This window comes from Saccostrea cucullata, unplaced genomic scaffold (assembly GCF_032062105.1).
Source record: "Saccostrea cucullata isolate Sc308-1 unplaced genomic scaffold, CSIRO_AGI_Scuc_v1 ctg189, whole genome shotgun sequence".
NCBI classification, from domain to species: Eukaryota; Metazoa; Mollusca; class Bivalvia; order Ostreida; family Ostreidae; genus Saccostrea; species Saccostrea cuccullata.
Genome location: NW_026927680.1, coordinates 14,716 through 37,436, shown reverse-complemented (window position 1 = coordinate 37,436; position 22,721 = coordinate 14,716). Strand labels below are relative to the sequence as shown.

At 33.5% G+C, this 22,721-nt stretch overlaps 1 protein-coding gene and 1 pseudogene across 5 annotated transcripts in view; one reads left to right on the top strand and one right to left on the bottom strand.

Annotated features, from left to right (window-relative positions):
* Positions 1-17,472, top strand: part of LOC134275183 (uncharacterized) — a 29,459-nt gene extending 11,987 nt beyond the window's left edge. For 2 of the 5 annotated variants that reach the window (XM_062757436.1, XM_062757437.1), the window contains exons 2-6: positions 8,139-8,240; positions 12,833-13,004; positions 13,613-13,758; positions 14,053-14,206; positions 15,688-17,471. In XM_062757436.1, the coding sequence (XP_062613420.1) occupies positions 8,216-8,240; positions 12,833-13,004; positions 13,613-13,758; positions 14,053-14,206; positions 15,688-15,907 (717 nt within the window). In that variant the 5' untranslated portion in view covers positions 8,139-8,215 and the 3' untranslated portion in view covers positions 15,908-17,471. Of the gene's footprint in view, positions 1-1,292; positions 1,317-3,746; positions 4,102-7,481; positions 8,002-8,138; positions 8,241-12,832; positions 13,005-13,612; positions 13,759-14,052; positions 14,207-15,687 lie in introns of those variants that run through there. The other 3 variants (XM_062757439.1, XM_062757435.1, XM_062757438.1) reach the window with 3 other exon arrangements.
* Positions 17,473-19,112: 1,640 nt separating this feature from the next.
* On the bottom strand, positions 19,113-22,035 carry LOC134275175 (transmembrane protein 45B-like; annotated as a pseudogene).
* Positions 22,036-22,721: the final 686 nt, after the last annotated feature.

Here is a 22,721-nt window from a genome sequence, read left to right as displayed (position 1 = left end):
GTAAATGCAATGCTTCATAAACGTTTTTAAAAAGTTTTCCGTTTTCGATAGATCCGATCATCTGACGCATGCGTCACCAGTCCGAATCACTCAAAAAAGGAGGATATTTGGTTCATTCCCCACACAATGTCAGGTGCCCTATGTCCAGCCGAGGATGTGGGACCTTAGACAAACTTGATTCAGTTTACGGTCTGATTGCGCGACGTCTTTCGGGACTGCAAATCTGAGTGCTTCCTATATCTCGGTCAATCACGTTATTAATAAGCCTTTTCGTGATAAACAACTAATAACACGTAATGCTTAAGCTTTGAGAAATTGTCTTACTTACGCCACAATCTAATATGAATTTACGGGATTCAAACCAAAAAAGTTTATAAATTGGTAAACATTCGTTGCGTCTCCCTGAATCTCCTAATTAATTTCTTACAATAAAAATGTCAGGGGAGGTCACTCCGAGGTCGGGGTAACCAGGTTTGAAGAAAACATCAATTGATTTTGAGATTTTATTTGTCAATATGCTAATAAAATTTTAAGCTCCACTTAATCGCAACATTTAGGACATTTTCGGGTAGGCTATCATTCCGATTGCTGAAAATGACTAAGGGATTTGATATTCACTGGATCAGTTGAACAAGGTCTTTTTTATAATATTAATTAGTACACTGGTAATCAGTTATGGACTTGATGCTATAAGGAAGACCGATAACTTGGTAAAGATCCGATTGACTAACGCTGTAAACTACTCAAAATATGTAATAAAGTTCACGTATCATAAGTATTAATTTGACTGATCATTCAAAAATAATTAACCTCAAATCCATGTTATAAGCAGGTGTGCGACTTATAGTCAAAATAGGATTTTTTTCTGCATGATGAGGGGTTTTGATCATGTAATAAAAGGATAGCAAACTACTCAGATGGACGGGGGTCACGTGATTTAGTATACCGATTTAAAACACCGTGTGAAAAAGAAAGATTCCTTTTTGAGAAGTCCATAAAAAAACTTCAAAGTTACCTTTTATCAGGATTAAAATGTTGGTACATGTTTAAATTGGATATAAGTTACACACAAAAGGCATTTAAATTCAGTCCCGCACAGTCAGCTTGTTGATATTAATTAAAGCGAATAAAACATCCCGCATAACAAAATATCACATTTCGACCAATTTTTATTTAAAACCATGTCATAGCCAGTTTAACCTTAAAAACACAAGTTCCGTGTCATTTTTGTGGAAGAGATGGTGAGATTTAGAAGTCTCTTTTCTCCATCTGTCATTATTGTGTTCGGAATATGGACATACAAGGGATGAATTAAGGTATTTCATAAATAAGTAAGTTTCAAGTTGTATCACGGGCAAAAGTAGTTACTCTTCTCTATTAAGTTGATGGCTCATTTTAATACTCAAAACGAGCCATCAACTTCTCAATAGAGAATAAAGTAGTTTACATGTATAATGTAAATATAGAGTATATGTAAATATTTCCATTTCTAATTTTTCTCTCTGTGATATCTCTTTGAAAGTTAGCGGAGTTAATTTCTTGATAATTCTACCGTAATGTAAATTAGACAGGTCAATAGGTCAGGAGATAAGGAGGCCTAATATGCATACAAATCTCGTGTGCATCTGTCTCTGAGTCTGACGCTAAGGAGACCAAACATGCATGGAAATCTTGTGCGGCTGTCGTTGTACAACGTTTGACGTCAGTGGGCGAGGAATCCTCGTGTAATTTAAATCTATGTCTACATGTATAATTAGAGTCTAAATCTACAATTTCATTTCACAATTAAATGGAAATATAAGAAATCACTGTCTACTAAATATAGTATGCCAGGGACATCAACAATAGTGGGAAACATGGGATAATTTGCATAACGGGCTGACATCAACAATAGTGGGAAACATGGGATAATTTATGCATAACGGGCTTCGCCCGTTATGCAAATTATCCCATGTTTCCCACTATTGTTGATGCCCCGGCATACTATACTAACTAGACAGTGATTCCTTCAATGTACGTACTCTAGCCTAACGTTGTATTTACATTAACTTCCATGGGTCGTGAGTTACATGCATACTGTATACAGGGTTATTTTCGCCCCGTTTTTTGTTGCCCTTTCACACAGCAAACAATTTTGCCCATTTGAAATAAATTGAAATAAAATTAATATAAGTCTACATCTTTATATATCTTCAATGTAAGGGTTGTATCCATGCATGCTAAGTTTATTTATTACTTCAAATTATTAATTGTCGTGTCGTGAAATCAGGTATGAAATGTGCGCATCAACTATTTCTCAATAAATATGCATTTCTGCTAACTGGTAAACTCGTTTATGGGCGTATGTTTATAAATTAAAACATTTTTTACCGATAACGTGAAAATGATATATTGTTGGAAAATCTGGAAATCACACAAAAAATGCAAAGATGGTGGATAATTCGAGAATTCTTGCACATTGAAATTGAATTAAAAGCGATAATGCAGTCATGGTACAGCGAAGGAAAGAATATTGGAAATACATTAACAGTGTGATAAAACCCGAAGGTACGGAGGCAGTAATTCACACCGATATGTTATCATGCAATGAAATCAACATACGAAATGTACATGGTGCCTATTGCCAATTATAATATAACATTAACACGTGCTGAGGCGATAATCCAATACTAAAATTTGCATCATGAATTCCCCTGGGAGGCGGATCCAATGACTACACTCGATGCTTGACGAGCTCTCGAAATAAAAATATGCAAACTTGTGATGGTATGGGAATTTAACATTGTGTTGATGTGGTGCAAATTAAATTATCCCATCTTTTTGCACTAAACGTTTTGTTCGTTAAATTAAGTGTCATTTGAAACTTTTTCGAAGGGTTGTTGAAATACGTACATCTCGTTTGCAAATAAATGTAGATCATAACTGATTAGGAAATTATAAGAATGTAGCATTAATAATTCATGCACCTAGAAATAAATGCAATGGATAGCTGCTTTTTAGTAATCAAAATTATTGTCAAATGTTCCGCCAATTTTTATAAATAATTAATTCAGATGAATGAACAAACTCTTTACCTTGGAAATACAAAAGAAAAAAAAAACTCTTTTCTGTTAATAAAAATGAATTGCTACAAATTAAGGCATACAATCATATCATGGAATAAATGAAATTGAAGATATCTACTTTTGAAAGGAAGTCATAAAATTTTTAGATATAGATGTACAGTAATATATTATCTATCAATAAAATTCTTGCGCCATGACTTCTAATAAAAGTTGTGGTACATGTAGTTCAAGTAAATTAAAACTGAGTTAAAATTAGACAATGGAAAAAGATATAAAAAAAGCAAATAAAATGTTGTTCAGCTAATTGTGTAAAGTTGGGAAAAATGTAAATTCTTATTTAATTGTGAGCAAAAATAGTTTACGTAGAGTCGCTTTTTGAATAGACAAATCCGATCTAAAATACGTCCAAACTTGGATATTTCATCATGAACTAGTCCGTACTCGTGAAAGTACAATCATTTTATTTAAAATGGCTCAACTGCCACTGACATAGCAGATTAATTAACTCGGTCCGTGTTCAATACCAAGTTCATGAAGATTCTTGGGTCGCCGGCGACGCTCTCAAATTTCTAATTTTCTCTGATCTCTGGCGATGCTGACAAGCGTTAGAAAATAATCGATAAGAACTTCGGAGAAAAGCAAGTGCTGCTTCAATACATCAGTCAGGCCCTGTGTATAGATAGAAAAGAGGGGCCTCTAGCAGAATTTTGACAATTTCCCCCCTTCACGTGCCAGTAATCCAAATAGAAGTGGTGTCGAAATGTTACTTTACGCGCGTGTGTGTATACAGCAAATGTGATGATAAGTAAATGGAGATACTTATCAATTGGACAACTGTCGAGAGATAGCGCTTGATGCACGAGATTTACTGTTGTTGGTTTTAAGACAAAACCCATTAGCACAAAACAATTGCTGGATCAGAGTTCAGTTTTGTATGGCGCCTCTTCAGATGCTGAAGTTGTTTCTTGTTTCCTATTCCACCTTATGAATACAATGTAGGATTTACTGTTTATATTCACGATGGCGTGAGGCGCGGGTACGTATGTTCTCAATTTATGACTTGTTTATGGGGCGGAAAACTTATTTGTTCATGCCTTGTTGCAATTTATTGTTTCTGGCTGCAAAAATATATCGTTAATTTCATCTGCAAAGTTTCATCGTCTTAGTTCGAAGAATAGTAAACAGTGGTAAAGGGTATTTTTTCCGGGAAATAAAAAGATGGAAAGGTTGCATGCAATTTCGGCACAGCAGGGCGAGAAATTAAAAGCATTCACAGTAAGATGCTTTTCTTGTCATAATAAGCTTAAAAGCGTGTACTACATCTATGTGTCGACTCTTTCGGGTGATTTGGTGAGCACCAGATTTCCGAGGGGTGTCAAACCATATAAGGGGGTAGCGTTAACTTACCAGTACACGTAAACGTTGAAATTCTTTCGCTGCAAAATTTTATATCCTGAAAATATATCAGGTATTTACATTTATGCATGTATACCAGTTTATTTTGAAAAGTGCACTTGAATGAAGTAGCACTTTTTCTTCAAGAACTTATAGATACATGTGTAGCTTTTGGTCTTTTTTTTTTTTTTTTTTTTTTTTTTTTTTTTTACAAACTTAGTAATTTAAATCACATTAGTTTTTATGAAAATGTATAAGAATATCAGAGATGATTAAAGAACTGACGGGCTAGAGTGTTAGTATTATAAAAGTTTGTGATAATAAAGATTTAATTTATGGTCCATGACCGTTCAAGACAGGTCCAGTTCTCTTCTCAAGACAAATAGGAAAGAAATTCTTACAAATATGTCAAGGTTTTATCTTTTCATTTATATAAATGTAAATGAGCTTTATGAAAAATATATTTTCGTACGCAGGTATCTCTTTGTAAGAAATAAAATTAACAGTTTTACTCGATAGAGGCCGCCACGACACCTTGTACTGAAGTTTTAATTACGGTCAATGTCACGGATATCATCCCAAGGTCTTGAAAAATTAATGTCGCTATAAATTACAGTGAAGAAATAAATGATAAATATGTCATACAAAAGCTTAAGTTGTTTATATACTGTGTGTTTATATATATGTAATTAACAGTATAAGTATTCGTGCATGTTGTGCATTGCCAAAAGTCGGTAGATACCTTGTAGAAACACGTGCTGCACATGCACTGATGCTGCTCGTGATCTTAGCACTAATTAGGCTACTTTTTTGAGCATTACGTCCCCAAGTATTTGCATCATACCTAATGATACTACTTTGTCTCTCTTAATTATTGGCAAAAAAGCAGTACCGGTATTAATAAAGCATTTGGCTTGTCCTGTTCCTACAAAAATAAGAAAAAAATTCCTCGACAATACCCCTCTAGCTAACAGAAAGTGTGGAATGTGAAGACAGAAAGAAAAGTTTTCGCTCTGTATTTTCTTTGTGAGTTGGAAGGAGAAAAAACATATTAAGTTAAGTACAGCATCTTTTTCTCCCCTTCCCAATGTAGAGAATTTGTAAAGATTACAGTAGAATCTTATCTATTTGTTGCCTTGCGCTGATTATCCACTTCCAGCTGTTTATAGTTCTTGTGTAAACTTACTCTTAGTTCATGATGTATCAGAATTGTAACGCGTTCTCGTCAGGCAAATATGAAAAGGTAGATGATAAAAGATATATTCTGAATGTTAACCATTTTTTTTACCAGCGTGAGTTGTTCATAAGCTACATACTGAGACCCTCCCAATATTAACTGGTAAATAATTTTTTTTCTACTGTATATAATAACAAAATATCTCGTATATAAAATATAGTACATGTATTCTTATTTACATTGTACCAATTAAGATGGGGGTTTGCCTCTTATAAAAATATGTAACTGCATGTTGCTACAGTGTAATAAAAAATTAATGATCATAAACAATATAGCTGTAAAATAGGTTCCCAAGCACAAGTCAAAGCCAAGCAAGAAACAACGCCTTAAATATGTAGTCTTGTGTACGAGTAATAATTAAGAAGTTAGAGTTTTCCGAAGTTGTTTCCAGTTTTTGCATGTTATATTATAAAGATATTAATGAATTTGCCAACGATTTGGTGGCTTCCCATTCGTGCAAGTTCTTTCTCTTTCGTTGAATTTTCAGAGTACTTTCTTGGTGCAGACACATCAAACCCAAGTGCACCAATATGTTTTTTGCTTCTTGGAAAGCTTTTCGAGTCCATTATCCTAAGCATCTATTGTCTTGTGTAATACTTGTATTTTGGAGGGGGTAAAAGTAGAAAACTATGCACACACTTAGAATCGCTCTCCGGAGGATGAGGGGCTTGGTAATTGTAGGTCTGTAGAGATATGTTAATATCGATATCAATATTCTCTAGTCTCAGGAGTGACACATTACAAACCTGCTTTGGTGATAAAACAACAAAACTGAATAAGATGAAATATCGACCGCCATTAACTAACCTAATGAAGAGTTTTCGAAAGAAGTCTCGCGAGATTTGAAAGCAGGCGGCGCGATGATAATTGAAAAATGGAAAAACGTTTATGCTGTAAAAAAGAGATTTTCTGCAACGAATATAAATTGCCGTCTTATGATTGTTGTATAGTTGACATGAAGCCAGAATTATCTTTGAGGTTAAATTCTCAGGCGGTTGAATGGAGCCAATCGAAATGCTATCAATTCACAAAAGGAAACAAAGAATGAAAGTTTAAAATAGGAAAAATCGGATCTGGTTAAAGATGGTTAGATTAATATTGTGATAAAATGATATTGATCAATGTTGTGATAAAGTGCAACATTTCTGAGGAAAGTGTATATTGAGAAATTCAGCTGGATTGTAAATATATAGCTGACAACGTTTGTTTTTTAAAGAGAGAAAGTTTTCTTCATGCTAGAAAAATATATATTTTCTTCCCAGAAATACAATTTTAATATACACTGTAGCTGTTTTACACAAATTGTATCAAACAGCATGTGTATTTGCTGTCTATTTCTTAATGTAACCTTTTTATAAAATTTTCTCAGAAAGAAAATCCATGGTTGGTCATGTTTATATAGAGCATAGTGAAAAGTTACTTGCATTTTTTTAAAAAACCTTCTCTTCAAGAACCACTAGGCCAGGATAGATGAAACGAATGTCACAACATTCTCAGGTACTGCAGAGGGTGAGGGTTTGACCACAATGGACTATCAAAGTTTTAAATAGGAAAAAATATTTTAACTTTTCAATAAATTTGTTAAAAACAACTGGTTTCTGCTTTTTCCTAGCAAAAATGTTCAGGAGAGCGATATGGCTCTTGGGCCTCTTGTTTGATTTGTTTGGCCTTTTCATTCATTGAAGTAATAAAAAAAAATATATACCGGTATTTATATATATTTACAGGTTTTTTAACCTGAGTGTGTTGTTTGTATTTGATCAATTTTACTTCAGTAATGAATCAACAAATTATATATTTTATAGACCTTTAAAACCAACATATTTCCCCCCAGCGGATTAATCTTGAAATCTATCTAGTTGTGCTTCCTTTAAGTTAATTATCTAAATGAAGTTTTCATGTTAAAAAAAATTAAAAGAAGTTTATTGGCTGGTGCCGGATGCCGCTTTTCCAACACAAACGTTTCCAGTAATTTATAAATTTGCAGGCAGGCCACCAAAGCTAAAAAAAAAAAAAGAATCATTACCTACATGTAACTCATCCTAGTGACAAATTTTACGGAAAATATTTAATTTTCTACAACCTGACTTAAAAATGACAGAGAGTTTACATAAGTTTTCTTCAGGTGTCTTGTTGCACGGATGAATGAACTTTTTGGTATACATTTTGGTATACAATTAAAATTTGTGCAGATATTTAACTCGGCGGGTGCATTCGGGCATTTATCCTTAATTTCCCTCGTGAGGACTGCTTTTAAGGGATTTCTTTTATAAACCTGCGACTGATAGAGCTGTCACACGGCGGGTACATATATACTTATCAGGACACACACAAAAATAACCTCTCTGTCGAGTAGAGGACTGGTTACTGAGATTCATTTTCTCAGGCAATTAAGTTGATGCGATGTTGCTTTTTGTGAGATGATCTGCATCTATTTTTAGATTGATGGACTTCAAATATGAAGAAATTCAGAGAGAAACCCATCGTGTGACGTATTTTTTGCATTCAGTCAACTGATATGGTGGTGTGGCCAGTAATTTTGCGTAAGTCCAGAATTTTATTTTCCTACATGTATTTAGTGCATTTGTTAAATTAGTCATCCATTGTGTCACTGAACTGTTCTGAGCTCAGATAAGTACTCCATTTTTATTGTGAATTGAAGAAAAATGTTTGGCAATGTTATTTAGTTTTAAGAGCCTGTATCCTGCAGTTACTGCATTTTTTCCACAAACCATTGTCCAGCTGTTCATCGAATGTACTATATATTCATCTAATTATTAGATTGATTCCTTATTATATAGCATGTATCAACTACATGTATCAACTAAGCTCCCCATTTCACTTGTTCGTATATTTTTTATCGTAAATAAGAAAAGAGACAGGGCCCTAATATGTGGTCATTAGACCAAAGAAAATACGTTAATTCAAGCATTATGACAATAGTTAAAATAGCATCAGGACCTTTGTTGGGATGTACTTCAAATATTTTGTCAAAATCTTCTTTCAGTAAAAATTACTTGATGAACTTGTATGCATGATAGGACATATATAGTTTCTTACCACACACATGCGTGAAGTGTTTTTAAAAGGAAAATTACTTCTGACTCAAGAAGCTACACTTAAATAAGATTTTATGTGCTTAGATTCGTATATTTATATAAAAAGACGTATGACTAAATGTAAATAACATACATGTAAGATAAGGAATTCCTCACATTATACCAACTTCTCAATGCATGGATTTGTTAGATTTGAATCAGATATACGTTTGTTGTTGAAATAACTTGGAACATTTGGGGAGTTGAGGAGGGAGGGGGGTTGTCACCCGATGTGCATTTTTTACTTTAAGAAAAGGTAATTGTTAGCATTTATTTTTACAATGTTCTGAACTTAATTAAGTGGGATGCCAGACAAAGGAATACTACAAAGAAAACCTCTTCCTGAATATATCTATAGTGTTGTTTTTAAAATGCATAACTATTTTAAAAGAAATTCTTTACAACTGGAGACTTGATGCTCGTAAGCATTAAAAGTTAAGAAACCAGAACTTATTTTGATAACAAGGAGTAAAGAATTTGTGTCTCTAGATACAGAATGAATCTTTCCTGCTGACTATTAAACATCGGATAGCTGGTTTATCTAGAAAGTATTATATAATATTGATCTTAACTGTCAGTGGATGCCCGTTATCAAACTCAGTTTATAAACCTGACACGCGTACTAACGTCAGTTTGTATACTTAATTTCAAATTCTGTTACCGATTTGGGGGATCAAAAATAATTTTTAATCTTGTATACTGTATTTAAAAACCTATTGCTGCTCAAGAAGTCAATTCCAACTGCAGACCTCAGTTAGAGTGTAAATTGAACTTTTTGGATTCCCCTCCACACACATGTACGCAAAATATATAAAGGTAAGATCACAGTGCTTATCCGTGGTACTTTTTCTTCCATTTTATATTAAAAGTGATAAAAGAGATTTATCCCCGTTTTTCCCGTCGTCCTGTAGCCTGGCTTGTCTAATACTGAATACACTAGAGTCAGTTATAAAAGCAGGTGGTAGAATGAGATGTAATGCATTACAAACACGAAACTGGTATTGCTGTTATACATTGTAGCGTGACATATCAAATACTTCACAGATTTTACAAAATTGTTATAAGTTGTAGCCTGACTTGTTTCATACTTAACAGAAAGGACAATGAGGATGCTATTATATAAATATTGCATTTACCCGCTGAATAATGAAGCCACGCCCTCCAGCGTAGAAACAGTCAAAATTGCTTGACGACGGGTGGTATTCCAAAAAATAGCGACTGCGCAGAATTTATGCGCGCACGGTTCACTGTTATATGTATTTGTATAAAACATTCAGTATAATATAATAAATATAGCATACTTTCATGAAAATTTTCAAAAACCATTATCAACTTGAATACTTTACAGACATGACATTGATAAAACTGATATAAGTTGTAGACGGACTTGTCTAATACTTTACAGACACGACATTGATAAAACTGTTATAAGTTGTAGACTGACTTGTCTAATACTTTACAGACACAACAGTGATAAAACTATTATAAGTTGTAGACTGCCTTGTCTAATACTTTACAGACCCAGTGATAAAACTATTAAAAGTTAGTAGCAACAGTCAACATAATAATGCTAATATAATTCGCAGCATGACTTGTCTAATATTTTGTATTATATGTTGTAACTTGAGTTGTTTAAAACTTCACAGATATGACGTTGAGGATAGTGTTATATGTTGTAGACTGACTTGTCGACACCACAGTGATAAAACTGTTATAAGTTGTAGTATGACTTGTCACAATTTATAGACACGACAGTGATAATACTATTATAAGTTGTATGTATACTTGTGATAAAACTATTAAAAGTTGTAGACTAATATAATAAATAATAATGCTGATATAATTCGTAGCATGACTTGTCTAATATTTTACAGACACGACAATGAAGATAATTTTATAAGTTGTAACTTGAGTTGTTTAAAACTTCACAGATATGACGTTGAGGATAGTGTTATATGTTGTAGACCGACTTGTCTAATACTTTACAGACACCACAGTGATAATTTGTAGTCTGATTTGTCTAATACTTTGTCGATGCTATTATGTGATGAAGCCTGATCTGTCAAATACTTTACAGACACGACAGTGATAATACTATTCTAAGTTGTAGTCTGACTTGTCTAATATTTTACAGACACGACAGTGATAAAACTATTATAAGTTGTAGTCTGACTTGTCTAATATTTTACAGACACGACAGTGATTAAACTATTATAAGTTGTAGTCTGACTTGTCTAATTCTTTACAGACACGACAGTGATGATGTTGTTATAAGTTGTAGTCTGACTTATCTAATTCTTTACAGACACGAGAGTGATGATGCTGTTGTAGTCTGACTTGTCCAATTCTTTACAGACACGACAGTGATGATGTTGTTATAATTTTATAAGTTGTAACACGACAGTGATAATGTTGTTATAAGTTGTTTAAAACTTTACAGACACGATGATGATGCTGTTATAATTCGAGTATGACTTGTCTATACAAACACGACAGTGATAAAACTATTATAAGTTGTAGTCTGACTTATCTAATACTTTGTCGATGCTGTTATAAGTTGTAGTCTGAATACTTTACAGACACCACAGTGATAAAACTGTTATAAGTTGTAGTATGACTTGTCTAATACTTTACAGACACGACAGTGATGATGCTGTTATAATTCGTAGTATGACTTGTCTAATACTTTACAGACACAACAGTGATAAAACTATTATAAGTTGTAGACTGCCTTGTCTAATACTTTACAGACACGACAGTAATAAAGCTATTAAAAGTTGTAGGCTGACTTGTCTAATACTTTACAGATACGACAGTAATAATGCTAATATAATTCGCAGCATGATAATTTTATAATGTTGTAACTTGAGTTGTTTAAAACTTCACAGATATGACGTTGAGGATAGTGTTATATGTTGTAGACTGACTTGTCTAATACTTTACAGACACCACAGTGATAAAACTGTTATAAGTTGTAGTATGACTTGTCTAATAATTTATAGACACGACAGTGATAATACTATTATAAGTTGTAGTCTGACTTGTCTAATACTTTACAGACACGACAGTGATAAAACTATTAAAAGTTGTAGACTGACTTGTCTAATACTTTACAGATACGACAGTAATAATGCTGATATAATTCGTAGCATGACTTGTCTAATATTTTACAGACACGACAATGAAGATGATTAAAAACTTCATTATGACGTTGAGGATAAGTGTTATATGTTGTGACTTGTCTAATTCTTTACAGACACCACAGTGATGATTTGCTGATTTGTCTAAGTTGTATTATGTGATGACTTGTCTAATTCTTTACAGACACGACAGTGATGATGCTGTTCTAAGTTGTAGTCTGACTTGTCTAATTCTTTACAGACACGACAGTGATAATGTTGTTATAAGTTGTAGTCTGACTTGTCTAATTCTTTACAGACACGACAGTGATGATGCTGTTATAAGTTGTAGTCTGACTTGTCTAATTCTTTACAGACACGACAGTGATGATGTTGTTATACTGACTTATCTAATTCTTTACAGACACGAGAGTGATGATGCTGTTGTAGTCTGACTTGTCCAATTCTTTACAGACACGACAGTGATGATGTTGTTATAAGTTGTAGTCTGACTTGTCTAATTCTTTACAGACACGACAGTGATAATGTTGTTATAAGTTGTAGTATGACTTGTCTAATACTTTACAGACACGACAGTGATGATGCTGTTATAATTCGTAGTATGACTTGTCTAATACTTTACAAACACGACAGTGATAAAACTATTATAAGTTGTAGTCTGACTTATCTAATACTTTGTCGATGCTGTTATAAGTTGTAGTCTGAATATTGTCTAATACTTTACAGACACGACAGTGATGATGCTGTTATAAGTTATAGTATGACTTGTCTAATACTTTACAGACACGACAGTGATGATGCTGTTATAATTCGTAGTATGACTTGTCTAATACTTTACAGACACGACAGTGATGATGCTGTTATAATTCGTAGTTTGACTTGTCTAATACTTTACAGACACGACAGTGATGATGCTGTTCTGGCTGATGAGCGTCACGTGCTCTGGCACGTGCCCTGAGAATAACGCCCTGAAGGAAGCCCTCACGTGCCTCCACAATCTGACGGACGGGGAGAATGCAAAGGTCACCATAAGCCCTGCAGACATCTATAGGACCAAACAATTCTGCGAGTATGTAAATGTTATACAGTTTGACCAAGCAATTCTACGAATATGTACAGTGTTTCATGATAAGGTCAAAGTAATTTGTGTGTATAGTCTTGATTACTGATTGTGTAGTCTTGATTACTGAGCTGTTTCCTTTGAGTACAATTCTCAGTTAACCTTGGACTATCAGTAAGGCGTGGGATTCTCAACGTTACCTATTAAGCGTCTGAAATTTACACAGCCTTTCATTCACATTGTTGAAATATACATTCTGGCGAATGTCAACGAGTGTAGCAATGATCGAATGATGGCGTTTCGTACGGCAAAGAAGTGGGGCATAAGGCGTCTCATCGTTGTCAACAATAATTAAAATTTTTTGATGTTATAATAATTAATTTCTTAACCAATAAGAATCTGTTCTCCATGTGAGAGACGCTAATTACGTAGTGTCGATAAACTCACGTCCTACTGAACGTCCAAGGTTAACTGAGAATTGTATTTTTAAATGAGTCAAGGTCGGCCCATAGGGATAGGGATATTTCTAAGTTACACGAAGTTTAAAAGATGAAAAAAAAATCTAGCATAGGTTTCTTTGGATACAATCAGAATCATGAATGTTTTTTTTCGTTTAGAAATGGAAACTTTAGGGATTCGGTGAATTGTTTAAGAAATTTACATCAATCGTGTAAAGATCCGGTCAAATTAGAGATGTTGACAAAATACGCTGACCCTAATGCCTGGGAAGCTGGATTTGACAGACTTTGTCATAGCATGTCACGTAAGGATTTTTTTTATACCTATTTTATCTTGATCTTAATAATAATAACGATGGATATATAGAGAAAATTATAATTTAATATAATAATTTATGTTAGAGATATTGAAACATGAATCCGTTCATTTTCCAGTGCTTCTATACTCATGCAGCTCTTGTAAAATTCCAGCTGTATGCTTGTACGCCTGATCCTACTCATTCTGTCATTCATTGCCTAGATATACTAGTAATCCCGATAGTGTTAGTTTTCGTTTTACCTGTTAAAACAGTGTCAAGGTATTGTGATGTCTTTTTCAGTATATATTAGTAAGGCTGACTGCATCACAAAGCAAAACTCCGAAATCCAGAAATGCACGGAGAGCAAACATAAAGATATCGAAATTTCCAACGAAGCTGGCGTGACCTACAGCATCAGTGAAGACGAAGAAAAATATGTAAAGAGTATATGTGGGTGGGTATTTACCGAATCTTATTTACTGTTTATTAGTGCTATACCTGTAAACCAGATTGGATTTTAACAGGGGTTTTGACTGTCTGTCTGTCTAACTGTTTAGCTGTCTTTCTGTCCGTCTGTCTCTGTCTTTCAGCCATGTTATCAATCTCCCATGCAGAGTTTTTTCTTTTTTCTTTTAAACACCACTACAAAGGACTTTTTAAGATTTTTGACGTGTTAGTCTTTTGCTTTAGCATTAATGAAAAAGGCGAAGATAAGGAACAGTGATCGGTCTCTATGTTTAAAGTGGAACATGGGGATTATTGAAGTCTTTGTATGTAGCATCAATTCATTTGTCAGTAGCGTGCCTCAGCAGTGTCTGGTCTTTTGGGTATTGAACAAACCGGGAGATGTTAACTCCACATGCAGTTTTCAGCGGAATACATAATAACTATAAAATTAAGGGAAATTGACATTGGAAAAACTAAAGTTATCTAGTTTGTCATACAGCTTAGTTGTTAGTTGTAAGTATCATCTGTTCATGGCAGTAAAACATCCCAATAATACGTGAAACAGATTGGCAGACTCTGTGGTAGCTTTTATTTCAAGTTTACCATGATATATCAAGTCGACATATACTAGTAAATGGAAGTAACTAAAATGAAAGTCACAGCAAGTGTTTTCTCATTTAAAAGTTTTTATAAATTTTGATTCATGGGAATAATAAAAGTGGAGAGGGGTACCTTTAAAAAAAACATCGTGCATCCAGAGAAATAAAACGATTTCGTTAGTTTGATTGAAAAGACATTTTTGCAAATTAATATTAAACAGAATTTTTAAAACTTCCAAATCAGTGACATGCTTTATTAACTTGTATTTGCGTAGGAAATCTAAATGCAAATTCTCCGTGTAATTTCGATCATTATTTTAATACCTGGAAATAAAATGAAAGTTTATCGCATTTAGCAGTTCTTGCTGCCTGACTTAATGATAAAAGATACAACTGATATTATCGCACAAAAATATGCTCGGCCCCATTAAACTTTTAGACTCATCTTCGATACGGGGGCTCCAATATCCGTTCTTCCTATTAAATTGTGTCATTAATTGTGAAATAGAGGTATTATATGTTTCCATATCATTGATTGGGTGAAGTCACAAAATAATGATGGTAAATTAAACCAACTGCCTTTGATGAGTATAGATTTCTTTCGTTTATTAACAGGAAGGACTTATCGTTTAAAAATTAAATTGCTAAACTTAATTAAACTCAAATTCTCTTATTATCTATATATAAAATACACTGAAGTTAAATTTACTGTAAAAGAAATATTCTCATGCGGTCATACCGGTAGCTTCAGCTTATTACGATGAAAAAGAAAACTGAATTTCAGTGAAATTATCGAGTAACTTTACTTTTTGCTTTGAAGGTTTGCGAAATTACACGATATTTTCATACATTAATACGACCCACTAATATTATTTTGTTTTTATTACAGCATATTCCAGGTTTCAAACCATTGTTACAGCACACAGATAGGAAATCATTGTGGGGAGGATATCAAAGCTGTTTTAACAGACTTCAATAGTGGTCTAACGCCACCCATTTGTAGAGACTACAGCTTCGCGCCTCGGAGCTCAGCAAGGACCCAGTCCCTTAGTTTATCTGCACTAACTGCCTGCTTAATGTGTTTCGTGGCATGGATGAAGATATCATGATTAAAAATCAAGATGTAGTCAGTGTTTGGATTTAACATTCCAATATCGATATTCGGAGAACATGTGAACAAACTTAGAATTCCGGTGTAGCAAGTTTACAAGGGGACTTCGATTTCGAAGATGTGATGGAAGAAAGATAACTCGTACTACGCTCATTATACAAAGCCCTCCTTATTCTTTGGATGTGTGCAATTTTAAAAGTGAGAAAGTGGCTTTTCTCTCAATGTGTAACATAATTTCTTACCATGGATAAAAGATTTTTTTAATCTGTGTATGGAATAAATGAAGGTTTTATTTCAGAACATTTTTATTTTATCTTCAAATGTGTTGCATAAACATATAACATGCTTATGAATTATTATGTTCATGAAAGGACATAACACACTATTCTGTGTATGAGTGTTGGAAAGTTCTATAAAACACATGGATAAGTGCTTAATTAAAAGAATGACAAAAATGGCTACATAGGTACATGTAATAAAGGAGAGGGAGAGGGGCAAAAAATCAATTTGCTTGAAAACAGTGCTTTTTTTTTATATAAAATGAGAAAATGTACATAACCCTTATTTGACCATACTGCATGTAAAAGTGGGGGTTGTGGGAACCAGCCTTTCAATGTACTTTTTCTTTTTCAATAGTAAAAAAAAATGTCTACAGGGGAAAAGAAGGGGGGGGGGGGCAAAGACAATTGAAAGTAAATCAGATGACATTATTTTGAAATTTGAATTTGTTTGGACATTTTTTTTTTTTACCTTTTGATATATTCTTTCCTACCACTGTTTTTGCAAATAAAACATTTGAAGTATTGACAAGGTATTTATGGAAATATCTGTTTATGTCCCTACTTTTTTATGAAACAAGTACTTAATTTTTTAAGGCAATGTTGAATAATAATCAACTACATGTATTAGTGCGTTTGAATGGGAACCTGGAATTGTACATGATTTGTGAAGAGTATGGAAGTACCATATAATGCTTGTCCATAAAGTTTATGTTTTTCTTTGCAAAAACCTTTTATATGAAATTTAGGGTTACAATGTATTTAACATAAGAGTGAAGGAAACAGTAATTTAATGTGAAGTGAATGTGAAAATGAAAAATCAGCCCCATTCTTCATGCATTATTTTTTTATTTCAGTTCAGATGAGAGTTAATTGTTTTGGGTTATATTTGTTCAAATGCTTATAGTCTGTATTGAAGAAAAAATGAGGCTTTTTCTTTTACCTTTTCATATTATATTTTTATATTGTTTATCTTTTTGAACCAAAAGTCTTCTCTATCCGATTTTAGTTAATTTTTTGTTGTTGAATTTTAAGCAATTATTTTATTTTATGCAGGAACCAAATAGTTTTTCGTTGGACATATTTTGTTTGTTTCAGCAAAGGTTTTTTTTTTTTTTTAAAGATTTCTTTTGTTTGTTTATTCAAGTTTATTGGGCATGTGAAATATTTGAGTGTCTGTAGGTATTCATTTTATACATTCTACTCACAGCTTGTTTTCTGATTATATTTTCTTGCCTTTTATTTATATATATTTAACCTGTGGGAAAATATGCGAAAATAAAACCATAAAAAATAAAATTACTTATTTTGTCATTGTTTTGATATTCTGGCGGATGCGTTGTTATACAAACACATGTTATAATTGACCTGTTCATGAACCAGGTGTCCTGCTGTTAAGCGGATTTAGAACTGTTAAATATTGATCTTTAGCTCCATGTTCTAGTACCGATTCATGTGAGCGCCGAAAAATTATCTCTGAATAAATACTGTCGTACATGTACTAATAAATATGGCTAAATAAAATAACGTTTTAACTTCATTCGATACATGTATCAACGTGAGAATCGCGCAATGACGCATTTCTTCTGTCATCAATAATCCCAAAGTGAGAAAAGAATCGCAAAGATTACATGTACACTATTCATTTAATACTTATCTAGCTGACAAAGCAGGTATACAACAACTATGCCTCCGTTTGCAATGCTCTTCATTTTATTTAATGATTAACTTCAATTTAATTTTGCCTCTACTCATGGGTACTTTTCCAATAATTATAAGAAGAATAATTAATTTCTCTGAAATCAGGAGTCAGTATTAAATTTCATTTTCAAAAATTTAACGGAAAATGGCTAGTAGAAACTATTATAAGTTGAATGAATTACTGTACATAAACGGATTCCGAAACTTCATATCCTTACAAAAAAGCTACATACTGAAGGAGTTCCAGTAAATGTTTAATCAAACCTGTTCTTACTCCCCGTTAGAAAATTAACACTAGAGGTACTGGAGTACTAAATTCACTAAATGATACCCCCGCCTCCCATATGGTTATAATTTATGGCAAAATCATTAAAATCATTGCTTTTAATTTGATCTGGGAGACCCGAAATACGTCTGAAGGACGGAATTACGGAAGGATGGACATCCCGATCACTATATACAACGAGTATTGAATACTACAGATTTATTTTAGAAGTGGTGTTAATCAGATGTGGATACCACGGGTGCTTGTGGACAGGAACATCCCCCTCGAATATCCACCCCAGGCCCAATGATATTTTTATGTCTTTTTTTCATAGATTTATCCTCAAAAACACATTTACAATGTTTTCCATAAATAAAAAAAAAAAACCGTTGAAATACACTTTTAGAGTAATAAATATTTTAAACTTCTAACTTTTTTTTCAAATAAAACTCTTTTTTTGTTCAATTGATGTTTTTGAACATATATTTGAAATTTTTATATTAAAATATTTAATAGTAATATGATGTCACATGGTCCATTTCAAATAAGATTTGAGAAACAGGATATTAAAACATATACTAGTAATTTGAATAATAAAAATAATAGTGGCCCATTTCAAAAATACATGTACATGAATAAGATAAGTCTGAAGATAAGAGTCATTTGATACACGTATGTCTAATGCAGACAGTGCTACAAATTAATTAAATCAATGAATGTACAAGGTTTTCTTCAGGCTTTTTAGCTGAATTGGATCTACACACAATAATTATACAATGTATCTTTAGTGACAGTAAACAAGACTTAAATAAGCACCGTGTACTAGTATTAAAGATTCCTTCTAAATACAAACCATATAAACACATTTTAGGGTAGTGAACATTTAATAATGGCCGTAAACATAAAATTCGCACTAACAAACATTTCATTACTACATTACTTACATTTCATTACTACAATACACATGACTTGGTAAAGGTAAGCAAGTGTTCCTCGTCATGTTTCGATATTTTTTTCTACACTGTCTTTCTCTACAAGACTGACCCTTTCTTCGCTACAGGACACTCTTGTATACCCGCTTCCATGGTTTTGTAAAGAGAAAACCACGATACCCAAAGCAAACATGAAGAGGAAAATGGCAGCCACATGCCACGTGAAATAGACCGCGATCATCATCTGGTCATGGTTATCTCCGCTAGATACCGGAAATGGACCGTACAGGGTGAAACCAATCTGCCAAAACCATGTTCCTTTCAGAAAAAAAGAAGAATGGTCGCGCTAGTGAGGCTAAAATGCTGTAAGGAAAGCACATTTCTGCCATGGTTGCACAAAATGCAAGAAAAATGGCGAACACTAAGAGTTTGTGCACGCACACATCAACTGGTTCCCTTCCGTGCACGTGCCAGAAAAATAAAAAACCTTCAACGGCAACAGAGAGTATGAAAATTGCATAGTCTACGTTTTTGGGGAGCTTGAAATCGTAGTGAACCAGCATATCTATTAATCCGGAAAGTCCGAAAAACATAAACATGGTTGCATGGTGCCAGTTTTTAGGAGCGAACTCGTTATTTAGATGTCCTTGGATAATTTCGCCGACGATTCCAAACATTATGAGAGATATCTTTAAAATTGGTTCAACTGGAACTTTGGGAAGGGAATAACTTTTATGCATCACGGTTGCCATATACTCCGTACCAAACTTTCTGCACCGAAAGTACCGTTGTAGCATTTGTATCGTCCACCAAAGAGCCAGAAGCAGGAAGATGGAGCCCGGGTAAGCATGGCCGATGAAGCTGCCCATGTTATCTTCTCCTGGTCTGAAAAGAAGTGCACGTTTGGAACTTAATATCAATGCTTTGCCTACGTATTTGACACTTTTTCCAGGAGAGATTCAAATTAAACATCACATGTATGATATGAAATTATGAAATACTCCGTATATACATGGATTATTGTTATTTTTACTTTCTGAGAGTCTCATGTTACCGATTATATTGATATACAACGTGTTATACCGTCTGGTTTATTTTCATGTGTTTTTTGCATGACAAAGTGTTTAAACAGTGGTATTGTTTTTTTCTTCTTTCGATGAGATTTTTTCTTTACATGAACCTTGGTTATAAAAAAATCAATCAACAAGAGACATAAATATATAGTTTTCCAGGAAAACAATTTTATGATATACTACATTAATGGTGTATATATTATATTGATACCCGGTAATTCTATGGGTGTGGCCAATACGTATTTCAAGTATCTTTTACATCACAATATCACCTTATACAGTATGTACATTATCATTTTGGATGATATGTAAAGCTAGGGTCATTTTTCCCTCGTGTTTTTTCTTTGATATGTGTCTTTTAATGTGTAAGGGTTTATGTACGAGTAGCGCTTCAATAGCGCTTCAATATTTTCTTAATAATAATGAACAATAGGCTTTTTACATTATTCTAAATTTCAGAACCCCTTGAATCAAATGAATATACATATGACATATTACATTTTTAAATGAGAGAGAGAGAGAGAGAGAGAGAGAGAGAGAGAGAGAGAGAGAGAGAGGGAGAGAGAGATTCAATTTTCAAAAAGGTTGCCTTTTAGACCATCTATTGTAAGGAATTCAATTAAAACATGGGTCTTTCACTTGAATTATTGCGTAAATTTTGCAATAGTTCAACTGTAAGTTTATGGAGCAAAGGTACTCCTGCTGCATTGTCACACCATTAAAGAAAAAATACGAGGGAAAAATGACCTTAGCTTTACATATAATCCAATATACTGGCTAGAATAAACCAGGTACGTGTGGACAGGATTCACAGGAACCCCCCCCCCCCTCCCCCAATATCCAAAATATGGGAATAATGTGAGAGGGGTTCCTATCCACAAGTACCTGTACCTGTGGGTCAGAAATACCACGTTTACATGCTCATAACATCTAATAGGTCAGAACTACCACATATCCTACATAGCCCTGAAAACGGGGGTAGGCAAAGATCTTCAATAATTTTCCCGATATATAGATGTATTATATTATAGAAAAGTAGCTACTGTATGCCTGTGTCCCTACTTTAAAAACGTCTGATGACATTAATTGCAACCCTCCTAAGTAATTGGATGTGCCCCCTTCTTTCCTTTCAATTGAAAATGCTTCCTGCAGAGCTGCTTGTCATTTGTCAAATCAATTTTTATCAAATGCAGATCAACATGGCAACACCTTGTACTTGAAGTGTCAAATACATCTAGACCTATATACTTAGCATAAGTATGAATGAAATATTTCTTTATTTGTTATGGTGGACAAGAGCTACCAAATTAGAATGGGGAATAATATCCTTAAATCCATAAGCGGATAACAATGAGGTCATCGTAAGTAATGAATAAGCGTATGACGTAACTTCCTGACTTCTGTAGGCTGACTGCTAACAAGCATGTACTGAGATAGAGAGAGGGGGGGGGGCAAACTTCGCCTCAGGAAATAGACTTGACTCTACGAGAAATGCCTCAATAATTTACTTTAAATGTATACTGAAACACTGACATTATTATTACTAGCATTAGCTATAGTTTTTCTATATCTTTCGAATACAATACATGTAGAATTGTGTCCGTGTGCTTATCTAGTATTGGGATAACTTATTACATTTCAAAAACACAATGTTTAACATCACAATGAAAATAAATCAAAAAGAGTAAAATATAAATTTTAAAAAATGGGAAATCAATAAATAAATGTAACTTACTACTCCGACTCTTTCTACACAATTCTAATGTTCAAACTATACTTCTAATCTCTCCGAACAGTATCCGCTCCTATAAGATGACAGGATGCGCATTGAATCACATCTGAATGGTGAAGAGCATCGTATCGCTAAATCAGTTTGAATGATGCAAGTCGTTTAAGTGGAAAGGAAACATTTTCACTTTCATGTACATCTTAATTTTCTTCAACGATTTTGTTCCTTTAGGGAAGTATTGCTATGTACTTGATTGTGTTGTACTTTAAATAATTACATGTTTGCTGGAGGTTATAAGATTTACAACAATATATTTTTCACAAAACGTGTAATATAACCGAATAGCCTAAGATAGGTTTCAATCGGCAACCCCTCGGGTGACTCCACTACATGTACGCTCCATACAAACCTCGCATGTGATTTGTTGGAGGAATCTGCATACAATCATGCATTGCCCTCAAAAAGTTTTCCTGTCTTGTCCCGGTCTATTGCAATATTATCGTGCCCCGATAGCGCCATTAGCGCGTTAGGGACATCTTCACTTCAGTTGATGTTTTACAAGGTTTTGGTTTACTGTTTTACATTACTAATATATTTCAACTCTATAACGCAATAATTACTAGTTGATCAAAAAATTGTTTTTCATTACTTTTCCTTACATCAGATTTATCCTTGGAAGCATAATTTGAAAGTATGAATTATTTCATTCATATTATTATATTAGTAACACTGAGTTGTAAATTTTGCATGATTAAAAAAAAGTTTAACTGTCTAATTTAGAATTGTGACTTTATTTAAAATAATAAAATACTAATGCCCTGTTATAATTCAAAG